At 35.8% G+C, this 25,688-nt stretch overlaps 2 protein-coding genes and 1 non-coding gene across 5 annotated transcripts; all 3 read right to left on the bottom strand.

Annotated features, from left to right (window-relative positions):
- Positions 1-788: 788 nt before the first annotated feature.
- Positions 789-5,004, bottom strand: LOC147402419 (FACT complex subunit SPT16-like). The gene is given in 3 exon segments (XM_086444066.1): positions 789-1,515; positions 1,518-4,336; positions 4,853-5,004. Coding segments are annotated over 2 exon segments (3,195 nt in total). The 5' UTR covers positions 4,228-4,336; positions 4,853-5,004; the 3' UTR covers positions 789-1,030.
- Positions 5,005-8,789: 3,785 nt separating this feature from the next.
- On the bottom strand, positions 8,790-8,863 carry TRNAT-AGU (transfer RNA threonine (anticodon AGU)). The gene has a single exon. It is a non-coding gene; the product is annotated as a tRNA-Thr (tRNA).
- Positions 8,864-10,223: 1,360 nt separating this feature from the next.
- Positions 10,224-25,447, bottom strand: ABH1 (ARM repeat superfamily protein). Of its 3 annotated transcripts, XM_086444064.1 has the most exons (20): positions 25,386-25,447; positions 25,142-25,238; positions 24,986-25,045; positions 24,812-24,868; positions 24,643-24,714; positions 23,317-23,379; positions 19,304-19,480; positions 17,574-17,705; positions 17,112-17,178; positions 16,434-16,633; positions 16,203-16,273; positions 15,596-15,680; positions 15,132-15,200; positions 14,737-14,855; positions 13,726-13,864; positions 12,724-13,224; positions 11,389-11,688; positions 10,961-11,139; positions 10,747-10,861; positions 10,224-10,479 (listed from the first exon to the last, which is right to left on the bottom strand). In XM_086444064.1, the coding sequence occupies exons 2-20, from the start codon at positions 25,223-25,225 to the stop codon at positions 10,369-10,371; spliced, it is 2,601 nt and encodes an 866-aa protein (XP_086300190.1). In that variant the 5' UTR covers positions 25,226-25,238; positions 25,386-25,447; the 3' UTR covers positions 10,224-10,368. The 3 variants fall into 3 exon arrangements, with proteins under 3 accessions (XP_086300190.1, XP_086300191.1, XP_086300189.1); XM_086444065.1 differs by having other exon boundaries at positions 10,747-10,858; positions 25,142-25,437; XM_086444063.1 differs by having other exon boundaries at positions 25,142-25,436.
- Between the last annotated feature and the right edge of the window lie 241 nt (positions 25,448-25,688).

The raw sequence follows: 25,688 nt of genomic DNA, 5'->3' as shown, positions 1-25,688 counted from the left end.
AATAGAAGTTCTTATATGGAATTAATTCTATAATTTCTCGACTATATGGTCAGAAAGTGCGTTTTGAAGTCGTTCATTTGGCTTTTAGCACTGAGAAACGTTTCTCAAGTCCAAAACAGTGTTTCATTAAAATAAAATAAAAAAAGGAATAATGATTTTCTGACTCCCTGTCTAACATACTCCCCTCTACTCTCCTGGCGTGGCATGTGCGAAGAACTATAATTTTTCCTTGGGATACAAAACTGCACATCCTCATAAATATATGTAGTTTTGTATCCCAAGAAAAAATCTACGGTTCTATGCACATGCCATGTCAACAAAGTAGAGGGTGAGTCAAAAAATCATGACTCAAAAAAAAAAAGGTCGATGCCTCATTCCCCACTTCTGTCAATTTTGCCAAAATCATCACCACCTCCTCCAAACGTCCTTTTCAGTTCTCTATCACAAAAGAGAAACCTTAGAGAAGGACAATAGCCAATTTCTTCAATTGGTTTGTTATTTACCAAACCCCTTTGTTTTCTAGTTGACTTGGATGAAAAGAGAAAAAATCGATTTTATCGATTTGGTATTATCTTATTCGTCTTGGATATCTCAGACGAGATTTTTGATGTCTCATCCAAGATGTATCATTCGTCTCACAAGATTCCGCAAAACCCAAAAATCATGTCCATCTCGTTGTTGGGCGATACATCTCAACCACGAACGAGTTTTGAAACCATGAAGCTTATTTGGTTGTTAAAGAGCTTAACCCTCAAGGTAACAACTAATCCCAACATAAGTAAGAGACGTCAAAAGCCATTAATGATCAATAAACCACCTGTGTCTTCCAACAAAAAACTACAGCCCCCCAAATTTACATGCCTCAGCCCCAAAAAAAATGAAAGCAAGAAAAAGCAAAGACAGAATCATAAGTGATCCTCGTACAAGATCTTTAGAGTTTAGTTCCAACTAGGAAGGACAAACAAACTAACTATTGCTGCTGCTGCTGCATAGTTTTACCAATATAAGGTAAACCCAGTGTGCCACCATTTTACCTCAATTTGGCCCTCTTAGGAGGGCCACCCCTTGAGTCCCTCTTATCAGGAACCCGGCTCTTTCCAAAAGCTTTCATCTTCCTTCTCTTCCTCTCCTCCTCACTGTCGGACTCGACCCCATTCTCCCTATCAGCATTGCTCGCCTCCCTCTCCAACTCCTCCCATGTCTTCCCCTTCTCCTCCTCCGACTCTTCTTCAGAATCTTCCTCATCATCATCCTCAGACTCCACCACTGACTCACTATCGTCATCCTCTTCTTCAGAACCTGTATCGGACTGCACATCTGATGGTTCATACCCTTGGTCCGAATCCACTGAATTCTCGGAGTCGGAGTCGCTCGCCTCCATGTTGAGGAACTCCCATCCTCCATCCTCTATAAACTTTTCTGGGTCATCAGTGATCGTCTTCAATATGGGCCTCCAGTTCAAGTTCAGTCTGCTCTCATAGTACTTAAGGTCTGTGGTATCAAGCCACTCCTTTATCCATCAAGTGACGAAGACGGAATTGAGTCAATCCGAAGTACATCCCGCTTGAAATCCTTGAACACAATCGTCATGTCAAAATTCTTCTGCATCAGCCCTACCCTCTCAAGATTCACAATCTCGATCTCACTAAGAGTGACTACTAGGAAAGGCGTTTCTATTAGTTCAACCAGGCAACCCGAAGTCGGCACAATAAACGCTGAAGCCTTGTGGGGGACTCCATGGAAACCAAGCTCTCTCAAGGGCTGATCAAACTCAAGGTCGAGCCCTCTTAACTGAGGCTGTCCCCAGAGGTCGTTCACCTTGTTAACAAAGTTCTGAAAGTCCGTGTTTATCCTATTCTTTCGGTCCCTCTCACGCTGCTCTTCCTCAATCTCATCCGGGTCATTGGTAGATCTTCTTCCACCTCCAAGGGTTTGAACCACATCCATCACCTCGACATAAAACTGGACATCTTTGGTCTTTCTGTTTCCCACCATGATGTGGTTGTGCAGGTGGAAGTGTAGAAGGGTAATCATTTCTTTCTCTGCGGGCTGGAAAAATGCATGTTTGACGTTCCCATACATGATGTCCACACGCTCGTCTGGCCTCGAAGTAGAATATCGAAACCCATTTACATGAGCTTCAAGAGTACCAGTCAATTTCCTCCCCCTCCCACTAAACGTGGGGCGGATCCACAAATCAGTCAATCTCATCGGCTTGAATTTGGTTCCGGCCAACTGCAACTTCTCCTGAGTAACAAGGGTGGCCCTCTCAGCTCTCTCTGATTCCCTAGATGCAACTTGTCGGCGGAGGGTCTTGATGTGCTGCACCACTTCACTGCTATGCCTCGTGTCCTTTGAGCGGAAGGAGACCTCCTTCAGATAGATGGCACTTTGGAACTTCAGGGAGTTCGCATCATGAGGACTGAATGCGGTCCCCGGTACATTGAAAATTATCCGGATGTAACAATTTCGATTACCGTCCTGCTGACTACTCACGCTCTTCACAGTTGCGACATGGAATGGAATCATGCTCCCGTAGATTGGCAAGAGGATTGCTTCATTCTTCTGATCAATCTGAATCATCAATTCCCTTGAAGGAGGGATATCGTTGACGTTCTTATAGGCGATTAGATCACTCGAAGCTTTCACGACACCACGACCATTTCCCGTCCCAGACCCACCCCCAGCTAGCCTCCTAGCGGTTTCTTCATTTTTCTGGCGAGCAAGTTCGGCCTGGTGCTGCCTCCTCAGCTCCTCCTTTGACATCTCTTGGTTGTCTGACCTCAGTGTTGCCTTGGACAAGAAGGATTCAGTTCCATTAGGTTCATCTTTAACTTTCGGTTTTTCTTCTTCCTCCTCGTCATCCTCATTGAATGAGTAGGCCACATCCTTTACAGCTTTAGAGCTAACTGAAGTGACGACTTCTGGTGACTTGTCGTTGACAATGATAGTGTCTGCAAGCAACAACGAGAATTTCTGTGTCTTGGGATTGTTAGTCTGTGCTTGCAAGTTCTGAAACCCAAGTGACACATTGAAAACCATGCCAGCCTTCACGATTCTATCATTTTTACCATTCAGGCTTAACCCAGATTCACGGAACTCAAGGCCAATGCCCGTTCCAGCCGACTTGGTCAAGTTTGCAGCAAATTCAGGAGCATCCTTTTCAACCACTGCAAATGCCGCTTGGTAGGCAGCACCAACCTTGTTCCCTGGCTTCAACGCAGCAATCGCGGCTTCTTGGGCCTTTAGAAGAGTCTCATACGCCTTGCTCTGCATTGCATTGGCATCGATCAGAAACGTTCTCGCAACATTCGAGCAGTAGCTGTTATAGCGAGACCCAATCGCGCATATAATCACGCTAGTTGAATCATAGTATAGATTGGCATCATTACTAGAAGCACTCGGCTTAAGATCAAACTCCCCTCCACTTTGAAAAATTGGAGGGTAACATATATCAACATTCTCCGCCTTCAACTTCACCTTAACCCTTACAGGTTCCAGTATGGCTTTCTCCGTATCTTCCATTAAAGATGAATGGGAGACCTTCTTCTCCTCATCAATAATCTTCTCAACCTTCGGCACCACAAAATGCTTCAACACAGAAGAAGTCAAGAACGCTGCTTTCTTCACATTCGTAAGCTCGGTGGCGTCTTTGACAGCAAACAGATCTGAAAACCCGTTTGTTACATCATTAAGTTGGAAATTGGAGCTTTTCAGCTTCTCAGCCCACATCTCTAAAAGATTCCCTTCGGGAGCTTCTTTCGCTATGTACCCAACAATAGGTGATTCGTGATTATTAGATTTTGACTGAGCACGGACAGCTTGGAATATCTCATCCATCAATGCAGTTCCATCATCATTCTTCGCCTTGGCATGCATCACGACTTCAGCACCAACAGATTCCTTGGTCGATTTTTTCAAGACTTCAAGCAGAGAGACCTTCTTCTGACTACACATGAAGTGAATCTGTTTGTTCATGAAAACCATGATTGTCTCCGGGAACTCCAAACCAAGCAACCACATATTTAGAGCCGAGGATTTCAAGTATCGAAGATCATCAGAGGCAGGTGGGGTTGCAATAACAAGTGCATCAGAAGAGCCCCAGAGATCGTCTTTGTGTTCCTTCCAGTGAGAATAAAATGTTTTCAACCGCTTGGCGAAGTTTTCAAGATTGATTGAATAACTACTGCTTCCTCCCAAAGCATTCCCATTTCGATGATCCGCCATTGAAAAATACTGTATCTATAAATGCTCAAATCCTCAACAAAACAAACAGCAGCTCAAGGCACAGATAACCATAGAAATTGGAAAATTAATTTATAATTTTCCACTCGATCTGAAAGAAAAAAAATTAAAAAGGGTAACAGTTAGGATTAGAATTAAGTTTAGGATTAGTAATTAGGGATCACATAACTTCATTAACAAAAAAAAAAAAAACCACAGAATAAGGTGAGATACAAAGAACAGAACTCACAATTTCCTCTATTTTCAAGAGAATATGTTTAAATACTGATAATTTAGGCTCCACTAAAAATAAAAATAAAAAAACTAAAAATCCAAACAAATTGCAAAGAAAAGCCCAAGATTCGATGGTCGAATTCCACATCAAGAAGTGCGGATCTACTTTTTCTTGGTGCAAGATTCATAGAATTACTTTCAAACCTCTAAACTCCATCAAGATTTGAAAAAACAAACCAACAATCAATAATTTTTTTTTTTTAATGATTTGCAGAGAATTCACGGTGCAAAATTTCGTTTCGTTCCGGAATGTTTCGGCCGAAACATCTCGGTTTTTCAACATTCCGAGACGAAACTACTGGGAAATTGAAATATTCGATATAGAGAGAAATACCCGTGGCTAGATCATCAGATTTTTGCCGCACGTTCTTCTTTCTTCTTCTTCCTTTTCCTCTTCTTCTTCTTCTTCTTCTTCTCCTCCTCTGTGTTTTTTTTTTTTTTTTCTTTCTTTTCTTCAAAGAATTCGAAGGGGAGATGATGCCCTTGACTCCAGTCTCCACTGGAAGACTTGGTAAGAAAGCCATCATGTCTGAATAAATATTGAATGCGGTCTCCTCTGAAAGACTTGATTTTTTTTTTAAGGAGAAATTCCTCATGTTTGAGTAAAGAGTCGAGCTGGAGTGACTTCGAGCTCAGACCTCACTTCCCACACCCGACGTGAAAGTGGATAGGAACCATTGGTGTTTTTCAGTCATAACTCAAGGAAAAAGCATGCATGCTTCTCGTGCACTTTTATGTCAAGGTGTGTGATGTGAGGTTCAATCTTGAGGTCACTGCAGTCTTATTCTTGAGTAAATATTTAAGATACCAATATTTTTAAAGAATGATATTGACATGATCTCAAGATTTGACCTCACATCGCACTGACGTGAAAGTGGATAGAAATCATAGATGTTTCCTTGAGATATAAGTGAAAAGGCATATATGGTCCATATCCACTTTCATGTCAAAATATGCGATATGAGGTCTAATCTTGAGGTCACTCCAGTGCGACTCATTTTTAAACTAATGACACTCCTATTCAAGTGGTATAAGCATTAATATTAGAGTCGTGCTTGAGTGAGCTCAGTGGGAGGCATCTTGATGCGGTGGCGCACGCATGTCTGTGGATGTGTTTTACTCCTATCTCGAAGGAAACACATCTACAGGCGCACTCACCACCATGTCAAGTTGTCCCCTACTAAGGTCACTCCAACATTAATCTTAATCTTAATGAAAGATAGCTGAAAAGTCCTTGTCAGAAGTCAAAAGGTTTTTTAGGATTTATCTCATAGCCTTATCGCAACCCTTATTACTAAGACAAATTCAATATGTCTCCTTAAGTTTTAAAAAAAATTAGACTTTCCTCCCTATCTTGCCAATTGAATTTAATAGAAAACTGACTCAAATGACAACCTACCTTGTTTGAATTAAAAAAAGAGAAATTTAATTTTTTTTCCACCATGTTTAAATTGACAGAAGAGAAACTTTTGAATTTTAAAATATCTTAAAAGAGATCTAGAGGCATAGTTGGAGTTACAAAATATTTTAAAGGGTTTCACTCCATGTTTGGAGAGAAAAAAAAACTTTATCTTCTCTTCTCTTCTCTCCCCACTTAACAATCCAAATAAGAGAAATGGAGAGAAACTCATTTATTTTATCTTCTTTTCTCTTTATGTTTCTCAATCCAAACACAATGGTGTGAGAGGAAGCGATTTAAACGAAAATAAAGTATAAAAGCAAAAAGGTAATTTTATTTGTTGAAACTAGACTCGGTTAAAGGAAGCAAAATTAATATTTTTCAGAGGAGGAAGATGTGTCAAATATATCCAATTAATGAGTGTTACAAGTCAAAAAAGCAATTAATGTCATCTTATATCTTTTATTTTCTTTAATGGCCACATTTGACAAGATTCCCCTCCCTCCTTGGCATCTAACCTAGAAATGGAATCTAGGGCTTTGCACATTAGGGATTGGACTTTGTACCACTGCTGGACATTCTTCTTGAAAGGAATAATTTCCTCTCTTATTTACTTTAATTCACAATTTTTAAGTTTTTTTTTCCCTAATATAGTTAGTTCTTTGTAAGCCTAACTACTTTGTTGTACAAAGCTTTACATTTTATTTTTGTTTGGTAACACTTTTGAAGTCGAAGTCTGGAAATTAGAAATCATACTTTAGGAGTTTTATCTATCATCCCCCTATCGTTAGTTCAAAACTTCTAAATTTTAGTTCTGAAATCTTAAATTTAAAATGAAACAAATAAAAATAAAGCTTTGAAATTTTGAATTTTACAGGTAGACCACTTCCATTCAGAATTTAGAATTGTTACCAAACACATACTAAATTTCAAGCAAACACTTGAATCGCTAAGTCTTGACCGTTGGATTCAATCAACATCTCGACCTTAGTAACCCAAACCTTCTAACTAGGCCAACATTCCCACTCTCAAACTGCGATTTGGCAGATTTAGAGTGAGTCTGTGATTTTTTGGCCCTTTCATCCGATGAAACAAGTGCTCTCACTTATTAGAAACCGTGCTCCCAAAAAAGTAACATAAACCCTTGTTTCCAAAATTTTAAATCCATGATCTCTATACTTAAGTTCCTCAAATCAATTTTTGTGAAACCACAAATCAAAACCATTGAAATCACAATTTATGTGTGAATGAATTGAAATTACATTGTAAGATTAAAAAAATAAGATATAATCTAAGTTAAGATTAAAAAAATAAGATATAATAAAAGTTTAGAAAATAAAATAAAATTCCTAGAGATTGGTGTTGATCTTCTCCTAGGGTTACATTTTCCTTTAGAAAATCCATTCAAAGGACTTCTAATTACTCAAATATTTGACATGTTCTAACGTAAAATGACCAAAACCCTCATCTACGACCTTCCAAAAACATTTAGGGTGATTTTGACATACCCCCCTACATTTTAATGAATATTAGAGATATAACCCCTCCACATTTTCAAATTGATGACATGAATCCCTTGACTGTTGTCATTAATGAGGGACCAGCAAAAGATGGTGCTTAGGTGAATAAGTACTTGTCAAAACACTTAAATACTTTGACACTTTGAAACACCTCACACTAAATTTATTCATGAATCAATGTCTTTTAAATTTATTGAAATACCCTCATTGAAAAAATGTCAATTATAGTACATCTAAAAGAAACTGAATAATTGAAACATCATCTAGTGCATCTAAAAGAATCTGAAACATAAAATGAAATAATATTCTTTTCAACTAAGGTACTTATAAAAGCACTCCATGAATTAATAAGGGCAACCCACATAGATGGTAGTGTGGGCTAACAAAACTACCTAGTAAGATTTCAAATCTTAACCAAGGGTTTTTGGGCCCACGTGAATCACCACATTTGCATTCCAACACCACAACACTCTAAATTTCATGGAAAAACATTGATTAAAAAAAACTTAACTAAAAAATTGATCATTTTGGACTGATTAAGGAAAATGTTTTTAATAACACATTCATCTTCGCCAACCTATTTTATTTTGTAGTCAACGTCCTTTACATGCTACAATTTCATGGCTGCATTAGATTTAATAAATAATTACAAAAATAAATGGGTAATTAAAATCTCAAGTAAAAAATAGATTCTTCTTTTCTCTTTTTTTAAAAAAAAGATGTAAAAAATTTGATATTTACGATCATGATCATGATTTTGAGATTACCTTTGCTTGGAATGAGACAATGAAGCGATCTTACCTCTTCTATATTGCGTGATTCATGCAAAAAATGAATGGATGATGATCGATTTTCTATAGGATTTTAGTATTTATCAATAGGAGAGGTTGAAGATGATAACATACTTTCTAAAAATGAAAACTCAAAACTTACAATCTTATATCCTAAATCCGATGTCCCATATTAATTTTGATTTTAGAGATCTTGATTGTTTTATTAAATTTTAATTGTGAGGGTATTTTAATCTTTTGACAATTCCTTATCCTCCCAAACGTGGGCATGACTTAATTGGAAGGGTATTTCAGTCTTTTGAAAAGTAGTTATTCTTTAACAGTATGATCTCTTGGACAACAGTCAATGGATCTAAGTTATCAATTTGAAAATGTGGCGGGTATCTCTAATATTCATAAAAAAGTAAGGGCATGTCAAAATCACCCAAACATTTATTATTTCCTCCAAGATCTGTTTTTTTTTTTTTTCTTTTTCTTTCAAAAATAGGGCATTTTGGTCAATTTCACGAAAAATCAAAGATTGGTTACCTAAAAAAATCAAAGGATAAGTAAACTCTGTACTGCTTTCATTGAGATTCGAACTCAAGACCTCCCGCTTACTAAACGGGTGCTCTAACCAACTGAGCTATGAAAGCCATTGATTTTCTATGCTTGAAAATTCTAAAAAAGTTTTGATATAAAACAATTAATTATCTAAATTGATCAATCAGTGGAGCCAATCAAATAAATCCAATAGTCCGAAAGACTCGGATTCTTGGACAGCCAAACGTACGAAAAATTAATTCGTCCGTAATTTGGAGTTGGCGACCATGCCATTGTAGAAAATTCTGAGTCAATCCCTTCAAAATTGATTTAATTTTTCATTAAAATATATTTGAATTTAAAGTATTATTTTTCAATTATAATGTGGCTTAACGAACAATCAATCACAAAATATTTCAGATCACAAGCATTTTTTGGTTTATTAGCATTTCTTCAGCCAATGTTTTAAATTACAAAATTTTAAAAATAAACAAGAACAAAATAAAATAAAAATAAACCTTATATAATACATGTGTGTTTGCACGTGCCACCTACTGGTACTTTTAAGAAGAAACAGTTGGTACGATCGCTAAGAACGTTTTCATGGGAAAATGGATTCCTGGGGAAAATGGCTCTGAAAAAAATGAATTCTGATGCTTTACTGCCAGGGATGTAGGTAATCGTGAGCAAATAACATCAAATGATGAGAAAATCATTATCATGTTTTTACAAGAAAGACTAATGGCAGCAGTGATATCTAAGGTTTTTTATGGTGTTAGCCACAAAGGAAAACACGATGAACACGGAATACCTTGAGATTGCGATTACAATGACCAAGATGGCGGTGGCGGTGAAGGCATTATTCCTCTTTTGCACCCTTCATTTTTTATTTTTTTAACAAATTTTAAAACTTTTATGAATTTTTATAAAACTTGATCGAAAAAAAAAAAAAAAGCCACCATAACTTGTTGAATGTTGCAAAGTGGGCAACACAAGTCAGGCTTTGATGCGGCCATGCTTCCAAATTTTGGAGGAATTCAACATTTTTAGGTGACAGATATCCTTTTTTATCTTTAAAAAAACAATAATAATAATAAAACAATGACAAGATCTTATACATTTATTTGAGATTACACCTTAATTTTTCAAATTGATGATTTGTCCATTAACTTTGACCTTCTTTTATAAACCTCAATCACCACCATCAGAATTATCATCACCAATTTCATCTTCACAACCACTGTTAACATCACTATCATATTACTGAATTTTTGAAATGAGTCGTATAATACATATATGAAGCATATTTTCCATTTATCGAATTTTAGATCGGATTTTTGCAATCCAAAATCAAATAGAACTCGAATTTTTCACGTATCAAATTTTTGCATTCCAAATTGCTAACAAGGCTTCCACCCATCAATTGTGCCGGATTCAAGTTCAAGAGAATACATATCTGATAGCAAGCCAGGATAAATCAATCTTCCTTTCTCCTTTGTTTTTGATTCTTTGTTACATGTTTCAACTTCCAAGGAAAAAACAGGCTTTTGTACGATCATGGAAATGAACTAGAGCTCAAAATTGGAATACAATAAAGTTACAAGGATAATTTACCCAATCACACTTCATTTATAGGTCGAAGCAAACCAGAATAAACAGCATTCCGGAAAAGCGGATGCACATCTTCTGTAAATACCTCGGCTTCCAGCTTCTCTATGTGGGGCCAAATCTACAAATCATGTAAATAAATAATTATACAAGTGAAGCAAAACAAGAAATGCAGAATTTAATTGCATAAATGGATCTTAATGTGACAACGTTTTGGTCCTCAGCAAACTCCATGTGATCTCTTTTAGTTTACAATTTCATAACATCCACACCATGACCCATGTTTTTTTCTTTTTTTCTTTCTGTGGTACAAATCCCAAACGAAATATAATATGACTGAAAACTAGATTGTGACAAAGGAAAATGAAGCTTGAAGAGCCAGACTTACCTCCATGGCATATTGCCTTGAAAATGCTTTGACATAACCCAGGGTTGATAAACACCATTGCTCTTTCTCTCCTACGTTATACCCATCGCTTAATCTAGCCCCATTTGCCTGACTACTGAGAGAAATGATGAAAATAGAATAACTTGTTTCTTGTAAGAAGTAGAAAAATATACTAATTAGTTGAGAAACAGAGATTGTGTGATAGAAGCTGAACCTTTTCTTGGGTCTTCCATTGTCTCTGTCCACCTCCATTGCAGAGGGTTCCTCTGTGTCAACAGCCATTGTGTCTGTCTTTCCAAAAAGTAGGCCCCGCAATGTGCCATCAGCAGATGCATGAGGAAGGCGTTCCACAAACGCATATGAGAAGCTCTTGTACAAAGAGATGAACAATTGCTGTGTAGCATTATTAATAATCAATCCATGTCAAAGTCAGTCTAAAAGAAAATCAAGGATCATAGGTAAATAATATTGAGTATAATTAATGTATTCTTTTCCAGCTAGAAATATGTCAACTCAGTCCATCTAAGGCTGGTAAAAAATAATATGTCAAAGAATCCTAGACAGAATGAAAATGGTGAGAGTAATAAAGTTAGTTTCAGAAGAAGACAAGTCAAATGACAAATGGTGATAGCCGATAGGTACCTCATTTTCATCAAGGGCTCGAGAAAGGAGAGCCTCCTTGGCCTCTAAAGTGTCCCGTACAGATACCTCCTCCTCATTCGCTCTATCAGCATGAGATTTCAAGCGATTCAATCTCACCGGGTTCTCACCTTGCACAGGTTCACCATCCACAAGTGTAAGCTTTGTCTCAGCAACCTCTAACTCTGCTTTAGCTTTTAAGGCAGATTCCTCAGCTAACAAAACACTTTTCTCAAGGGATGAAATCTCTTTCCTTAGATCAGAGATGCGATTGTACGTCTTATTAACTGCATTTCTGAGAATCTGCCAAGATAGATTGTAATATCCAACAGAGTTTATAAAGACATATTTTATAAAATGGGCAAAATAAAGAACCCATAAACTGGATAAAATATTTTTGATCATCATCATCATCATCAAAGCCTTGTCCCAAAATTTGGGGCGGCTAAACAAATACTGTTCCTCCCTTCCACTCTGTCCGGAACCACATCTTCTGTTATTGATAAGTAAACTATTCCATTTTTCCAGAAAAAAAATTGGTTAAAAATAAGTAGATTAATCTAACAAGAGCTGATTCCAGTGAATATGTTTTGCCGAACAAGATCACAGATCAGAAAAAAAGAAAAAAAAAAAAAAAACGGTTATTCAAAAGTACAAAGATTGTCAAATTAATGTAGAAGGCTATTCTGGTCCTCACAGGGAGTTCTTATCATCGGCGCGGTGAGGAAAAACTTTACGGATAGTTTTAATGATGAATAAATAGAAGAGTCCTAAATGCCCCGAGTCCAGAAAAGGAGAAAAATAGCCTCTATACAAAAGAACAAAGAAATATAAGTACTTAACCTCGGCATCATCATTTGGAATCGGTAACATGAATCCCATGTAACCATTCAAGTCTACCGGGAGCTATTTTTATCTCAAGCACATCTCTTCATGTTTTTTCTTGCTACGGCATTCCAAATTTAAGAGTTTAACCTATGATATAAAAGTAGTTTTGTCGAAAGTGAAGAGGTTTAAAGGCTAGAAGATAACAGAGACTAGAATCACTATGCGGAAAGGATGAAAGTTAGGGGTTTCCTCAGAATAATAGATAATAGCAATAAAATATAGAAAAGAAATGGCAAAAGGAACCAGCTTCAAATGCATTGAGAGAGAAATCTAATTCTCTCTCTACATACCTGAGAACATCAGGGAATTATGTCATAAAAAAAAAATTAAAAAATTAAAAAATTAAAAAAAAAAAAACTAGTTACACAAAGGCATCAACAATCTCATTCGAACAAAAAAAGGATTAGGTATTCATCCTTCAATGAAAAGATTTGCAATTTAGCAGCTCACCTCCCAAGTACGATCCGATGTATGGAATTTCTCAACGTTGGATGGGGAGAAAACCCAGCTAACAATTGCTAAATTAGATATCATCCGATAACCCATCATCCGGTCAATGGCTATAGCTGTCATTTGAGCACTATTCTTCCAGTATGAACTGATTTCATCTATCAGCATCACCTGCTTATCTTGATCAGGGCATAGCTTAGTAATGACTTGGCCATATCTCTCCAAAACAGTGATTAAATGAGTGAAACTTTTTGACCCAATGTCAAGAAGGGTCTGAATGACCACTTCAAGAGCAATTTTTGAGCCATGTACTGGGATTATTTTCTCTTCTATCCATGAAATAATCTCACGGGCTATTTTCTTTCCCTTCACCATGCTACAAAGTTCCATGGAAAGTGCATGTTCCTCGGTTCTTTCTTTACCATCTTCTGCACTGTATTTGAAGCAGGATCCTACCTTTGGTGGAAGCAATTCCTCTAATTCAGGGGCATTCTCTATACTCTAAATATACAAAATTATAACAATAGAGTTAGCAAAACAAAATTCAGCACCACTAGTAAGAATGTATCAGATTGCCGATAATAGGACATCAAAACTTCTCTGAGAAAAAAAAATACACACAAACACGTGCAAGGATGCACAACTGTTAATACAAAAATTCCAAAAGTGATTTCTATGTAATATTTAAAGAAATTTCCGTATAGATCCCACTCGAGACTACACCAGTATTATATTCAAAAGTGATTTATATGCAATATAGTAAACAAATTTCCAAATAGATCCCACTCAAGACTACACTAATATTATGAGCTAAGGAAAAACACCAAGTTTAAGACACAATCTTCCACAAATTTACTGTAGTTCTATCAAATGACAGTAATGGATCATAACTAATACATTCCATATTCTTATTTTTGTCTGGAAGATTGTCTGATTTTAGATACATTTGATCAGAAACTGTAATTAATTGGGAAATGAACTACTTTCCACATATTTTGGTACCTGTTTGATTTTGTCCCAGTATGACAATCGAACTTCTCTTTCCAATACTTCCTGAACAAACACGCGTTGCGGGGCCCATTTTGGAAGCTCTAAGACATAAGACCATTCTTCCCATGGCCAAATGAATTGAAAATTAGATCTGCAAAACCAGGGAGTTATTGAGCACACATAAATGAAGTAAATGAATAAACAAATGAAAGATAAAAGAATCCAACTAAATTTTTTGAAGTACCCAGCTCTGAGCGATTAGGTCCCAAGTTTATATACATCAAATAATTATGATCACCATCGCGGTCCAATTGGAAGTTTGGAACCAAACCCAACTGTATCAAATATAATTGTCTTGGATACGATGCTAACATATACATGTGATTCAAACATAGCAAACATGTAACAAGGTAATTTTGTATTTCAAGAGATTGACTTGCCACACAAGTCAGACATACGTGCACATGCATGTTAGTAGAAAAAAATCACCATTTGTAATATACTACTAGAATAGTATAAATATCTAAAGATTTTTATACATCACTTATTATTGTTTCTTACTTTCTTTGGAAATTAACACTAGCATAGCTGAGTCACTGTGTATGTATGTCTGCCATTACCATGTTGTAAAAAAAAGGCACCAGAACAACTGCACTTGATCAAATACAATTTGGTCAGTCAGAGTGATTCCTTTGCTTTCCCTATCGTGTCCTAGAAACAATACAATTAGAGCATAGGATTTTATCTTATATTTTTCTATGATTTATCCTGGTTTTCCTATGTTCTAAACTTCCTCTTAATTGTCTTATTTTTATATTTTACTATCATTTTAATATGTCAAGACTCGGTCTCAAGTTTCAGCTCAATTCGACTTTGAATCCCCAAAACTGAGTTTTTGGGTTTGTGAACTCTAAATTCATGATGCTTGACAGCAACACATGTTACTACTAAAAGAAATAAAAATCAAAGTGTGTGTTTGTGTGTGCCAAAATTGCAAAGGTACTACTAAAACATGGAACTTACAGGTGGTGGGAGAACCAGAGGATGAGCCGTGTTCGGCATTCCATATCCAAATCAGCAATTCTCTCAAAGAGAGCACGAACTGCTCCAGCTACAACAGCTGGAAAAGCCCCTGGAAGAGCCTAGAGATAAATTTCGAAGTCAAGCCAAAAATTTCATTTGAGTTTATTGGAAATTTGGAACTGTAAACTGTCGTTTTAGGAAGATCATGTCCTTTTGAAATAGTTTTAGGGGCCAATAACAAAAGGCTTTTTATCCAAAAAGGAACCGAAGAAAGATATTCAAAATCTCATATTTTATAATATAATTTAGGGCATCAATATACTTTCATAATATATGTTGACATATATTGTACAAAAATAGGAAATAACTTGTCAATAAGATAGTCTTCACTCTACCTTACAGAGGTCAATAATAACTAATGTGTAGTACATCGGCTTGAATGGGGCCTGAGGTAGTAAAAGTAGCTGCATGAAGACAAGAGTAGAATATTTTTTTTTAGATAACCCACAAAGAATAAGCAACCAAAACAAGATACGCAAATGGTGCAAAATTTATGAAGATTGAGAAAAGAACCCTGACCCTAAGCAAAAACTACTCTGAACTAACATATAAATTCCATTTATCACAAGCGTCAAAATGGTGACAAATTTTATGCCTTGAAGAGCAAATCTTGTCCACATTGCAATTCTCCAACGGAAATGTTATAAACCATTTATGCTAGTCTTGAAAACATAGAAGGATGGAATCATTTATGTTTTTATGAATAAGCATAAAATCATTTAAACCTACTGAAAAAGTCTTTGAATATTATCAATAGCACAATAAGGGCCGCAGAAAGCTCATCATCAAGAAAGCTTACCTGAGAGAAAATTGTCTCTGCCATAAGATACTCGTATCGGAAGGGCACAGGCAAGCCAGCCAAGTACAATGCACATTCTTTGCGACTAACTTTGCATTAAACAAGAAACAGAAATAGTAAGTCCCGAAATCCCATAAGCGGAAACCATGCATGAAACCACAAAAAGTGAGTAGAGGGCCATCTTATTGAGGAAAGAAATGAGCATATAATAATGTCATCATCCATACCAAAATCACTCTCTAAGAGTTGAACTCTCTGTTCCAAAAACCCTTAGTGAGTTTCCCCAGGACAATTGAAGGAAAATCTAAATGGAGCCTTTCAAGGTGACTACTGATGAATTAAATTCCATTGCTCATCATCATCTAGCTTTATTCCAACTATTGGGATAGCTCAAACTCATTGAAAATTAAAATGAGAGATTCCATTGTCACACCAACTTCAGCTAAGAGCACCCCAATTCATATGAAATCACCAAAAAACTAAGACAGATCTTGGGGTACTCTTAGTAAAAATTGGTGCGGCAATAGAAGAGCTCTATTAAAAGACAGCACAATAAAGATGAAAAATTAGGGAGGGTAAATGTTACAGGACAGCAGTGTTTACAAACCAGCCATTGAAAAAAAGAAGCACATCCAACAAACACTCTTCTACAACAAAGCGGTCTATTGGCTGCAAATCCTGTAATCCAAGGCGAAGATACAGCATTTAAGAAGAAGAAAGATAAGACCGTAGATATGTTCTATGAACAAAACAAAAGCATCACCTTAGTTTTGAAAAAGATAACTAAATATGTGGATGACAGCCTACAAGTGGGAAAGATCTTAACCTAGTAAGCTACCTCAGTTTTACTTGGAGGAAATATATTAAGCCTACGAAGCCTTCGAGGATACTTAAGCTGAGCTTCATGCATTTGTTTGCCACAAGTGATCCCAGAAAGTGTTGAGGGAGGCTCAGGTTGCTCAGGGCAGTTGATAGGACTAAAATCATGAGACTTTCCAGCAACGAGTTGAGCTTCAAACGAAAGGTGAGGTCTGGGTACTATGAACAAAATAACAAAAAAAGTCGTTGATCAGGCAATTACAAATATATATATATAATGATACTAAAGAAGTAAAATCTGACTCTCTTATTGGTTAAGAATATAACTAATACAAAGCCAACATAGTTTCCCTAAGAAATTCATTCTGTGATCCATTAAATTTTGAATGCGTCAAGGTATTTTGCATAAATCATTCATCAATAAAATAATAGCCTCTGTATGGTAGCCGGATAGAGGAATAAATCATCCAAATGAAAGACTCTCAGTGTCATCATCATCCAGGTTTCTTCTCAATTATTTGGGGTTGGATACTCCCTTCCATCGTTCCATTCTATCCTCAAAGCAAGATACAATGATTCGTGTGAAAGAATTTGGCAAAAGTTGTAAACCAGCTGCCAACCTATCAGAGTCGAAGATATAATATAACCTAACAAAAGACAATAATTGCTTAATGTGTAAATGACAAAAGAAACTTACCACTATCTACTTTCCATCCATTGTTGGAAAGAACTTTTACCCGATCCCATAAATCTTCTAAGAAATCCTGGTTAACAAAAATCAATCACAAAAGCAAAATGACAAGCAAGAACAGTCGTAACAAAAGCACAGCTAAGAAGCAGCAAGTAATGTAGCGGACAAGTTTCTGTCATAATCCGAAATTGAACATAGTTATAGAAGCATACAACATCAAGCATTTTCATACAAAAACTTGAGCTTCAAGTTTTCTGAGCACCAAACCATCATAATTTGCCATTTAAATAATAGAAACCACAAGCCATCACATGCACATCCTTCTCAATGACAAAAAAAAATTGGCTGCACTGAAATCATGTCTTTGCAAATCATAATACAAGACTGCCTTCAAAAGTAGCATTGATATACAAGAATAAAACAATGAATTAGCATTCCAAATAAGATCAATTGTGATGAAACTCGTACCTTGTGATCAAGAGCTTTCTCACTTTCATCATCAAATTCAAAAATGGAGAAACCAGTATCATTAGCACGTTTTCTTATGCTAAAGTAAGCTTCAATGCCAACCATTACTCTTTCAATCTCCTCAGGAACTTGCTGCAGAAACATGCTTTCTTTGTCATGAAACAAGGTGGCTCAACCATTTTATAGAGAGACTATCACATTAATATGATATTGTGTTTGCATAAATAAAATAAAGTTTGATATATAAAATAACTATTGACAACTGCATACAGTAATAGGATTCTTAATTTGTTCCATGTTAACACACTTTCACTCAATAGTTATCATTGTTTTGGTGGTGACTAGGTTGAATCTTCCAAAAAAAAAAAAAAAAGTTAGAATGTCTCTGTAACTACAAGGATTTTTTTTTAGTTTTAATAAGAAAGGTTCTAAAACCCAACATTTGGCCCTCTTAGTATTTAGTTGATAGAAATTGCTTGGTGGTTTTGGGTGGTCTAGTTTTGAAATGGTTTCAGAACTAGTAGTTGTGACATTTGTGAAGCATCGTATAGCAATACTTGCTATGCCTAACCATCACTTCTATTTATGAACCATCTAAAAGAAGTTAGACTGCATGCCCTTTAAATCCCCAATTCTCAAATGAAGACGGAGCTCCATAAGCTTCAAGAATCATAATAAACAACAAAACTAACTATAAATGTCCAATTACCAAATAATCAGTTTACTCTTCTTTCAAGCTCGTAAACAAAAACAAACAGCAACGGCATAAGATAAGATTGATTTCTTATAAGCCATGTAAGAACAATGAGGTTATGTGGCAGGTGCCAGCTAGCCTAGTTGGTAAAGTCTTTGGGTGATGATACCAGAGACCTGGGTTTAAATCCCGCCAGCACCGAGTTACCGAACTCATTAAAAAGGGGCTGACGGAACAAAAAATAAAATGAGGTTATGTATAGCAGCGTCCAACATAAATATGCGATGTCTGACACTGCACTTCAAGAGATCTGTAAAGCAGACATGAATGTATACATGTATTATTATATAACATTCAGCTACATTTAATCTAAGTTCTAAGAAATATTATTATATTGATATAATATCTAGCTATGTTACATAACCATATCCAATACATTCGGCCCAGAAATTCAATAGATGGATCCAGACCTATATCCAGGTCACCAGTCATATTATGTATGTTTGCATGCATAGATATTTCCAGTTTTGCCAACCCACTAATATTCTTTAACTTGCATCAATGCACAAATATTGGAATATGAACCTAGGCAAATCTTACCTTGTTCCTACAAAGTCCGGGAAAAAATTGAATCTAATCCAGAAAATACATAAATAAACAGGTAGAAAAAAGGACTCTCTGGGCTCTTATTCCTTTGCCATATGCTGGGCTATTTGGCGTGAGAGAAAATCGGAGGGTTTTCCAAGGGGTAGAAGGTTCTATTCATGGTTTGAATTTGGAGATTTTAGGGTAGCTTTTCTATTGGAGCAAACTAGATGAAGATTTTAAATGGGAGGCTGTTGTAATCTTCTTCTTCTTGTTTTGTATTTGGTCCGTTACCTCAACAGCCATTTCTTTGATTGAATGAAATTCTACTTATCGAAAAAAATAAATAAACAGTACCCAAAAAGTGGCTTATCTTTTTGGAGGAATAGCCAGACCCAAACTAAACAAGTAAATGTAGCATAACTGAAGCTTCCATGCATCAAAACAGTACCTCGATCAGCTCCGCCCCTCCCCAAGGAAGACAAGATAAAATGCAAACTACGTAAAAGTCAGCACGGGCTTGCCAAGAAGGATTGCCTGTCTCTTCATCTACCGTTGTGGCAGCTGATGAGAACAATGTTTCAAAGACCACCACTAGAGAAGCTGGTTGAAGAACTTTGCTGCACATCTATAGAACATATCAAGAATGCAACATCAGAAAAGATATCGGTAACCAACATAGAACCAATGAGAAATAAAAGAACTGGGAATGGTATCATACTTATCATGATGTTAATTTAGGGGCTGTTCATTTGGGCTTTTGAAGCCTGCTTTTTTAGCTTTTTTGGCCTTTAAGCCTAAAAAGCCAGATCATCTAGGTTCGTTTGAGCTTTTTTCACACCAACAAATTTAAAAAAAAGCCAAAAAATGACTCTTTTTTAGAGTCACCCCGTGCCCGCTTCTTCGTAAGGCTCTTGCGCGAAGCCAAGTACCGAAAAAACGGTTCAAGTACAATTACCTAAATGCCCCCCACCTTTAATCAAATTTCCAACCAAAATATAACCTAAATCGAAAGAGAACTCGAAAACGATCGACTGTAGTGACCTTTCTCGCCTCTCTCATCTTCATCTCCTGCGAGAGCCTCGCCTAAACGATCGACAGTCGAGATCCCTTCTCCCCTCTCTCATCTTTCCCTCACATTAAAAGAAATCGAGAAACGTTTTATGTTTCTCATCTTCATCTCCTGCAAATTCGTCAATCGACTGTCGCAACTCGCCTCTCTCATCTTTCCCTCTGTCGCAAAGATCCCTTCCCTCTCTCTCTCTCATCTTTTCAACACAACTAACTAAACGAAAAGCCCTAACGTCAGACAGCAGATCTCGTCTCATTACAGATTGCCATTAACGACTTCTTCTGCAACGACAAATCTCGTCCCTTGCTCTCTGCCATTAACGACCAATTAAGGTATCAATTTTTTATTTGTTTCTTTTTATTACTAATTTTACTGGGAGTTCTTTGTTCAATGGCTTTTCAGATCCAATAATCAAGGTAAGCACTTCTTAGTTACCGAACATGGCAAAATCAGAGAATGGGTTGAGAGGGTTGGATTCACTCCTTTTTGCCACAAATCTTGCTCTCCTTTTCAAAGAGAGGGTAAAACCAAAAATAAGATAAAATGAAGTAAATACAGAGAACAATAATGGCAACCCAATAAATTATAAATTTCTGATTGAGTTCAATTTCTATTATTTTCATTGAAGTAAATTATAAATTGATGGTTGATTTGGTTAGTAAAAAAAATTAGGAAATTAGTTTTGATTTTAAGGCTTAGTTGATTTCTAATTGAGTTTATTTTGTAAGTTGGATTTTGGTGACATTGGTTGATATTTTATTTGATTGTTAAATTATGAGTTGATTTTGATTTAGGATTAGGTGAATGGTTAGATGAATTGTATGTTAGGTGTTTGTAAAATTACCAAACTTAAGTGAATTATTGTTGATGGCATTTAAAGTGTTTTAAAAATTGTAGAACTTAGTAGAATTTTATATTGGATTCTTGTGAAGATAAAAATGTCGATGGAACTTTAGGTACTTAAAATGGAATGTTCACAAGATGGTTCATTGGTGCTTTTTAATCATGAATCCACATTGTCCTTGTGAAGATAAAAATGCACATGGAAATTTATACATTTATTTAAATTGAAAATAATTATTTTAATAATTTATATATATATATATATATATATATGGGAAGGGATCGGTAGACAAAATCTCACACCAACATCCATACAATTTATTGTGATCGTTGGATCACGATAGATCTAACGGCGCAGATCGATTAAAAACAACTGTAAATCATTGAAAAAAAAAGGCACAATTTCATGCATCAGAAATTTCAGATTATTTAAAAATAAATCCTTACTATTTACAACTAACTCCCTCTATTTATCCCATCGTTTTAACCTCATTTTATCAAACTAACCTTAACTCATATTTCTTCACCACTGAACCAGCACTCTCCATTGAAGACTGAACCAGCACCCTCCATTGAAGACGAAAATTACGCAACAATTTCTAACCCAGCTCCTTCCTCGAATTAACCTCCTTCTCTACCCTCCATTGAAGACAAAAACGACTTAACCCTCTCCAAATCGAAAACAAAAGCACAACTTTATGCGTCGGACAATTGGTGAATGGAATTATAAGTATTGATGAAATTGAATCAAATGGAGTTTTAAAAAAAAAATTATAATTATAAACTTGTAGAGGTATTCAAGGAATACTTTGAAATATTAGTTGAAGATGTCATAAATAGAAGCCCATATTAAGGGTCATTGAAGATCACCAGCAAGAACTATAGAGGTAACCGATTCTTGTTAAGTAAAGAAAATCGAAAACGCACGTTGATCCCCAAAAGTAGAGTCCCCGAAGAATGATTTTTCTAATGGATTGAGCTCTCAATTTTTTATTTTTTATTTTCATATCAGACTCTTTGAGAATATATTTAGTTTTTCGTCTTCAATGGAGGATGCTGGTTCAGTGGTGAAGGAATAAGAGTTACGGTTAGTTTGAGAAAATGAAGTTAAAATGATGGGATAAATTGAGGGAGGTGGTTGTAAATAGGAAAGGTTTATTTTTAAATAATCTGAAATTTCTGACGCATGAAATTGTGCTTTTGTTTTCAGTGATTTACAGTTGTTTTTAATCGATCTGGGTTGTTGGATCGCACGATATCTAACGATTGAATGGCTTTGTGTGGATGGTGGTCTAAGAATTTGACAGGTGAACGCGACCCTATATATATATATATTAGTGTAATTATATATTTATTGTATTCTGGTCGTTTTTAGTGCATTCTGGGTGCATTATCAACATTAAGGGTATTATGGTCATTTTACCATAATCCAACAATAAAAAGTTGTAAAACGAACAGGCTTTTTTGGCTTCTGTAACGAACAAGCTTCTGTTGAATATGACTTTTCAAGCTCTGGGCTTCTGCTTCTGGAGCTGGAGCTAGCTTATGTAAAGAACAGACCCTTAGTATTATAGGGCTTTTGTTCTTTTGGTGCAAGCAATTTGAGTAATTTAAGGGAGTATTCTTTGAAAATTTACATTCTAACTAACATCATGTCTGTAATGAGACATCATAGATTTGGGTTAGTTCAGTCCCCCTTGGTCATCTGTTGTTTTTTTCCTTCATTTCTTCACATCCGCTCTGTATGAGAAAAGTATTCACAACCTCCTTTTTTTCCTTGATTATATATTTTACATTAATACTTAATGAGTTTTACAGTCAGTCTCTCACTCAGGCAGGTGCAGCAAGGGATGGCCAGCTTATCGGATCAACAACTAAAATAAAGTAAAGTAGAAAAGTTGCTGCATTTGTTTTTGGTAAAATATCTAGGATTGAGCCTTTGAGTTCACATTATAACACAAGTCTAATAACCACTGAGCTCAAGGTCCAATATCAATGAATTCCTATTACTAAATTACGTGGGAAAAGTGAATTAAAAACTTCAAAGACTATTAATAAGAAAGGAGAAAAATGCAAGCAGCTGCAGGTACACCGCATAAAATAAGAAAATAACGAGACAAGACAAACCATTTAACTTGGTTTTAAATTATTTATTAATATTACTTATATCCAAATAATTATATATATATATATATATATATATATATATATATATATATATATTTTAATTTTATAAGGTGGATTAGAAGATGCTCAGTTACAAAATCATATTTCCATGTAGATAATAAACAATGAAATCAATAATTAATCTTGGACGGGTTTTATTAACTCGGCCGAGATTTTCAAAATTTTGGATGTGTCATCTCAAACAAGTGAATGTCATGGACATTTACATTAAGTATCTTGCCCAGTTGCCTTTGAGACTAGGATGAATTCCCCAAGTCATTTTGTCTCAGCAAATTATTAAACCATGCTTGGGAGCCTTGCAAGTTTGAATAACTTGCTGAATAGTAAAAGACAAAGTAGTAAGAGTGACTCCCATTACGTACCAACACTGTCAAAAACCGCATCAAAATTCGAATCCTGTCGCAATTTTCTGAATCTAAAGCATCCTGAAAATTCAACAGATGCATAAAATTATGAGTTCCTATACAACAAGCATTGCATTCAATGTAAGGGTCTATGAAAAAGTTGGAGCAAATAAACTACTACTTTTCTAAGCCTATCAATCCCATATAGCCCTTGATCAATAGGTGATCACATAAAATCCTTCCCCAAAAAAAAAAAATGGAAATCCGAAATGGTTAGCAAGAGTGTGTTCCCTCTCAAACCATTATTATCACAAAATATGCTTCCTTTACATTGGACATATAATTCCCATACATTTGTTTATGAAACTCATATGAATTACTAAAAAATTGAATGGTAACAAAAATAGACACTTATTAAGAAGAAATGAGATCAAAACAACCAGGATGACAGTAGTGTTCATAATATTTGAATAGCAAGCATATTTATTTCACGTGGATAGTATAGGATGTCACTCATATAATTTGATATCGACAAAATGAGATTGATGAAAGTATAATTTTTTACTTACTTTTTTTGCCAAAATATTTTGTATCTACATTGATCAGTGTAACACTTGGATTCTATACATATTATGATCAATGTTTAAAATCTCGTTTCGATATTTTCAAAAACCGAAACAATTGGAACATTTCATTAAAAATTCATATTTCATTGGAGACCGTGGTCAAAGGGCGTGTCATGAGTTTGAAAACACGGTTATCTCAAATATTTAGCAAAACATGGGGTTGTTGTCTAAAAGGCTCGGTCTTTCTGGGAAGATCATGTCTCTTCAAGCTTGTTTCGCCTTTCAATGCTGAAAACCCGAACCATTTCGGCCGTAACAAAACAAGATTTTGAACCATGATTATGATGATGACCTATATATGAATGTCGATGGAATACTTCCGTACTTTCCATTAGCCTATTGCGCTATGCATGTATTCTTTCACTCACCTTAACCTAATTGCATAAGTAAGGCTCGGATAATTCCTATCTACTTATAATATTTTACAGATTAGATTTCATAGCGTACACCGTGTTTTTGACAATCCAAGGGTTACGAATGTGATTTCTAAGCAATCTTTTCGATACAATCCAACAAGAAAATGCCTACCAATCAAATGAAATCCAGCCTGGTACAAAAACATAGAACAACTAGAGGATACAGATCAAGTGTTTGTATTACTCGTTTATGTTCTATGGCATGGTTTACAAAACTAAATATAATTCAACAAAACACAGTACTCGATGATGAAAACAACCCAAAGATTATAATTTGCTATCAAAACCCATAACATGCTCACCTGCAAATTGGTATGAGTAATCTCCACGACCCTTTTAGCAAAATCCTCACTTTCCAAGTTCAACAAACCAATCTGTAACCAAAGAAAATTAAAACAATATACGAATAATTAAAAACAGACAAAAAAAGGGGGGAACTAAGGAAGAAGAAAGGGTGTAAATTTACACTACCAGTGTCCCATAGAAAGGAACCTTGTGAGGCAATTGTTCAGCACATTCAAGAATGAACTGCACGAATGCAAATTGAACAAAAGTAAGCACAACGAAACAAATAATTAACGAAATTATTTGAATTAAAAATCAAAAAAAATAATAATAATAATCCAGAGAGAGGGTTGTGCTTACATGTAAGACGTCGTCTTCATAGTGTTCCATCTCGCGCCATAGTACGCTGTAGCAAATATCCTGCGATTTATAGGAAAATTTTGAGAGATTCTAACACTGTAAGTCTGTAACAGAAGTAAATGATGTTGAGCAAATTAAAAGTGAAGAAAAACTGACAATTTGTTCCTTGAAATCGGTGATTCCACCATATTCAGCGCATTTATCACCGATTCTGATAAGAAGAGCTCGCCAACTGCTCATCGCTCACAAAACCCTAAAATACACGAAATTTGAGAACAAAAAACAAAAAATATGGGATTTTTGCTGGAGAACTAAAACACAAAACAAGATTAAAAGGATGATAATTAAAGATATAGAGAGAGGAGATAGGATTTATTAGGGTTTTAGGTTTAGGGTTTGCCTTCGCGGGAGAGAATATGAGATTTGCGAGGGTTTTTCCCGAACGTTTCAGAAGGGACGGACAGAATGGCAGATAGGGCACGAAATCGGGTTTGCGCGGGGAGTGGTGACCCGGGTAAAGGTTCGGATCCGACCGGTTTATGCATCAAAATTACCAACTAAGCACAATGAGGCCTCGAGAACTTACATTACCACATTACGTTTTTACCATAAAGAGTATGAAATTCTATTATCATTTAATGTATTTTTGTTTCATTGGATTCCTGTGAGTTCGAATCGAGGGAACAATTCTTGGTAATTCCAA

The sequence above is a fragment of the Akebia trifoliata genome, chromosome 5 (assembly GCF_017979445.1).
Source record: "Akebia trifoliata isolate Shusen 1 chromosome 5, ASM1797944v1, whole genome shotgun sequence".
Lineage (NCBI taxonomy): Eukaryota > Viridiplantae > Streptophyta > Magnoliopsida > Ranunculales > Lardizabalaceae > Akebia > Akebia trifoliata.
This window is presented reverse-complemented; position numbering and strand designations above follow the sequence as displayed.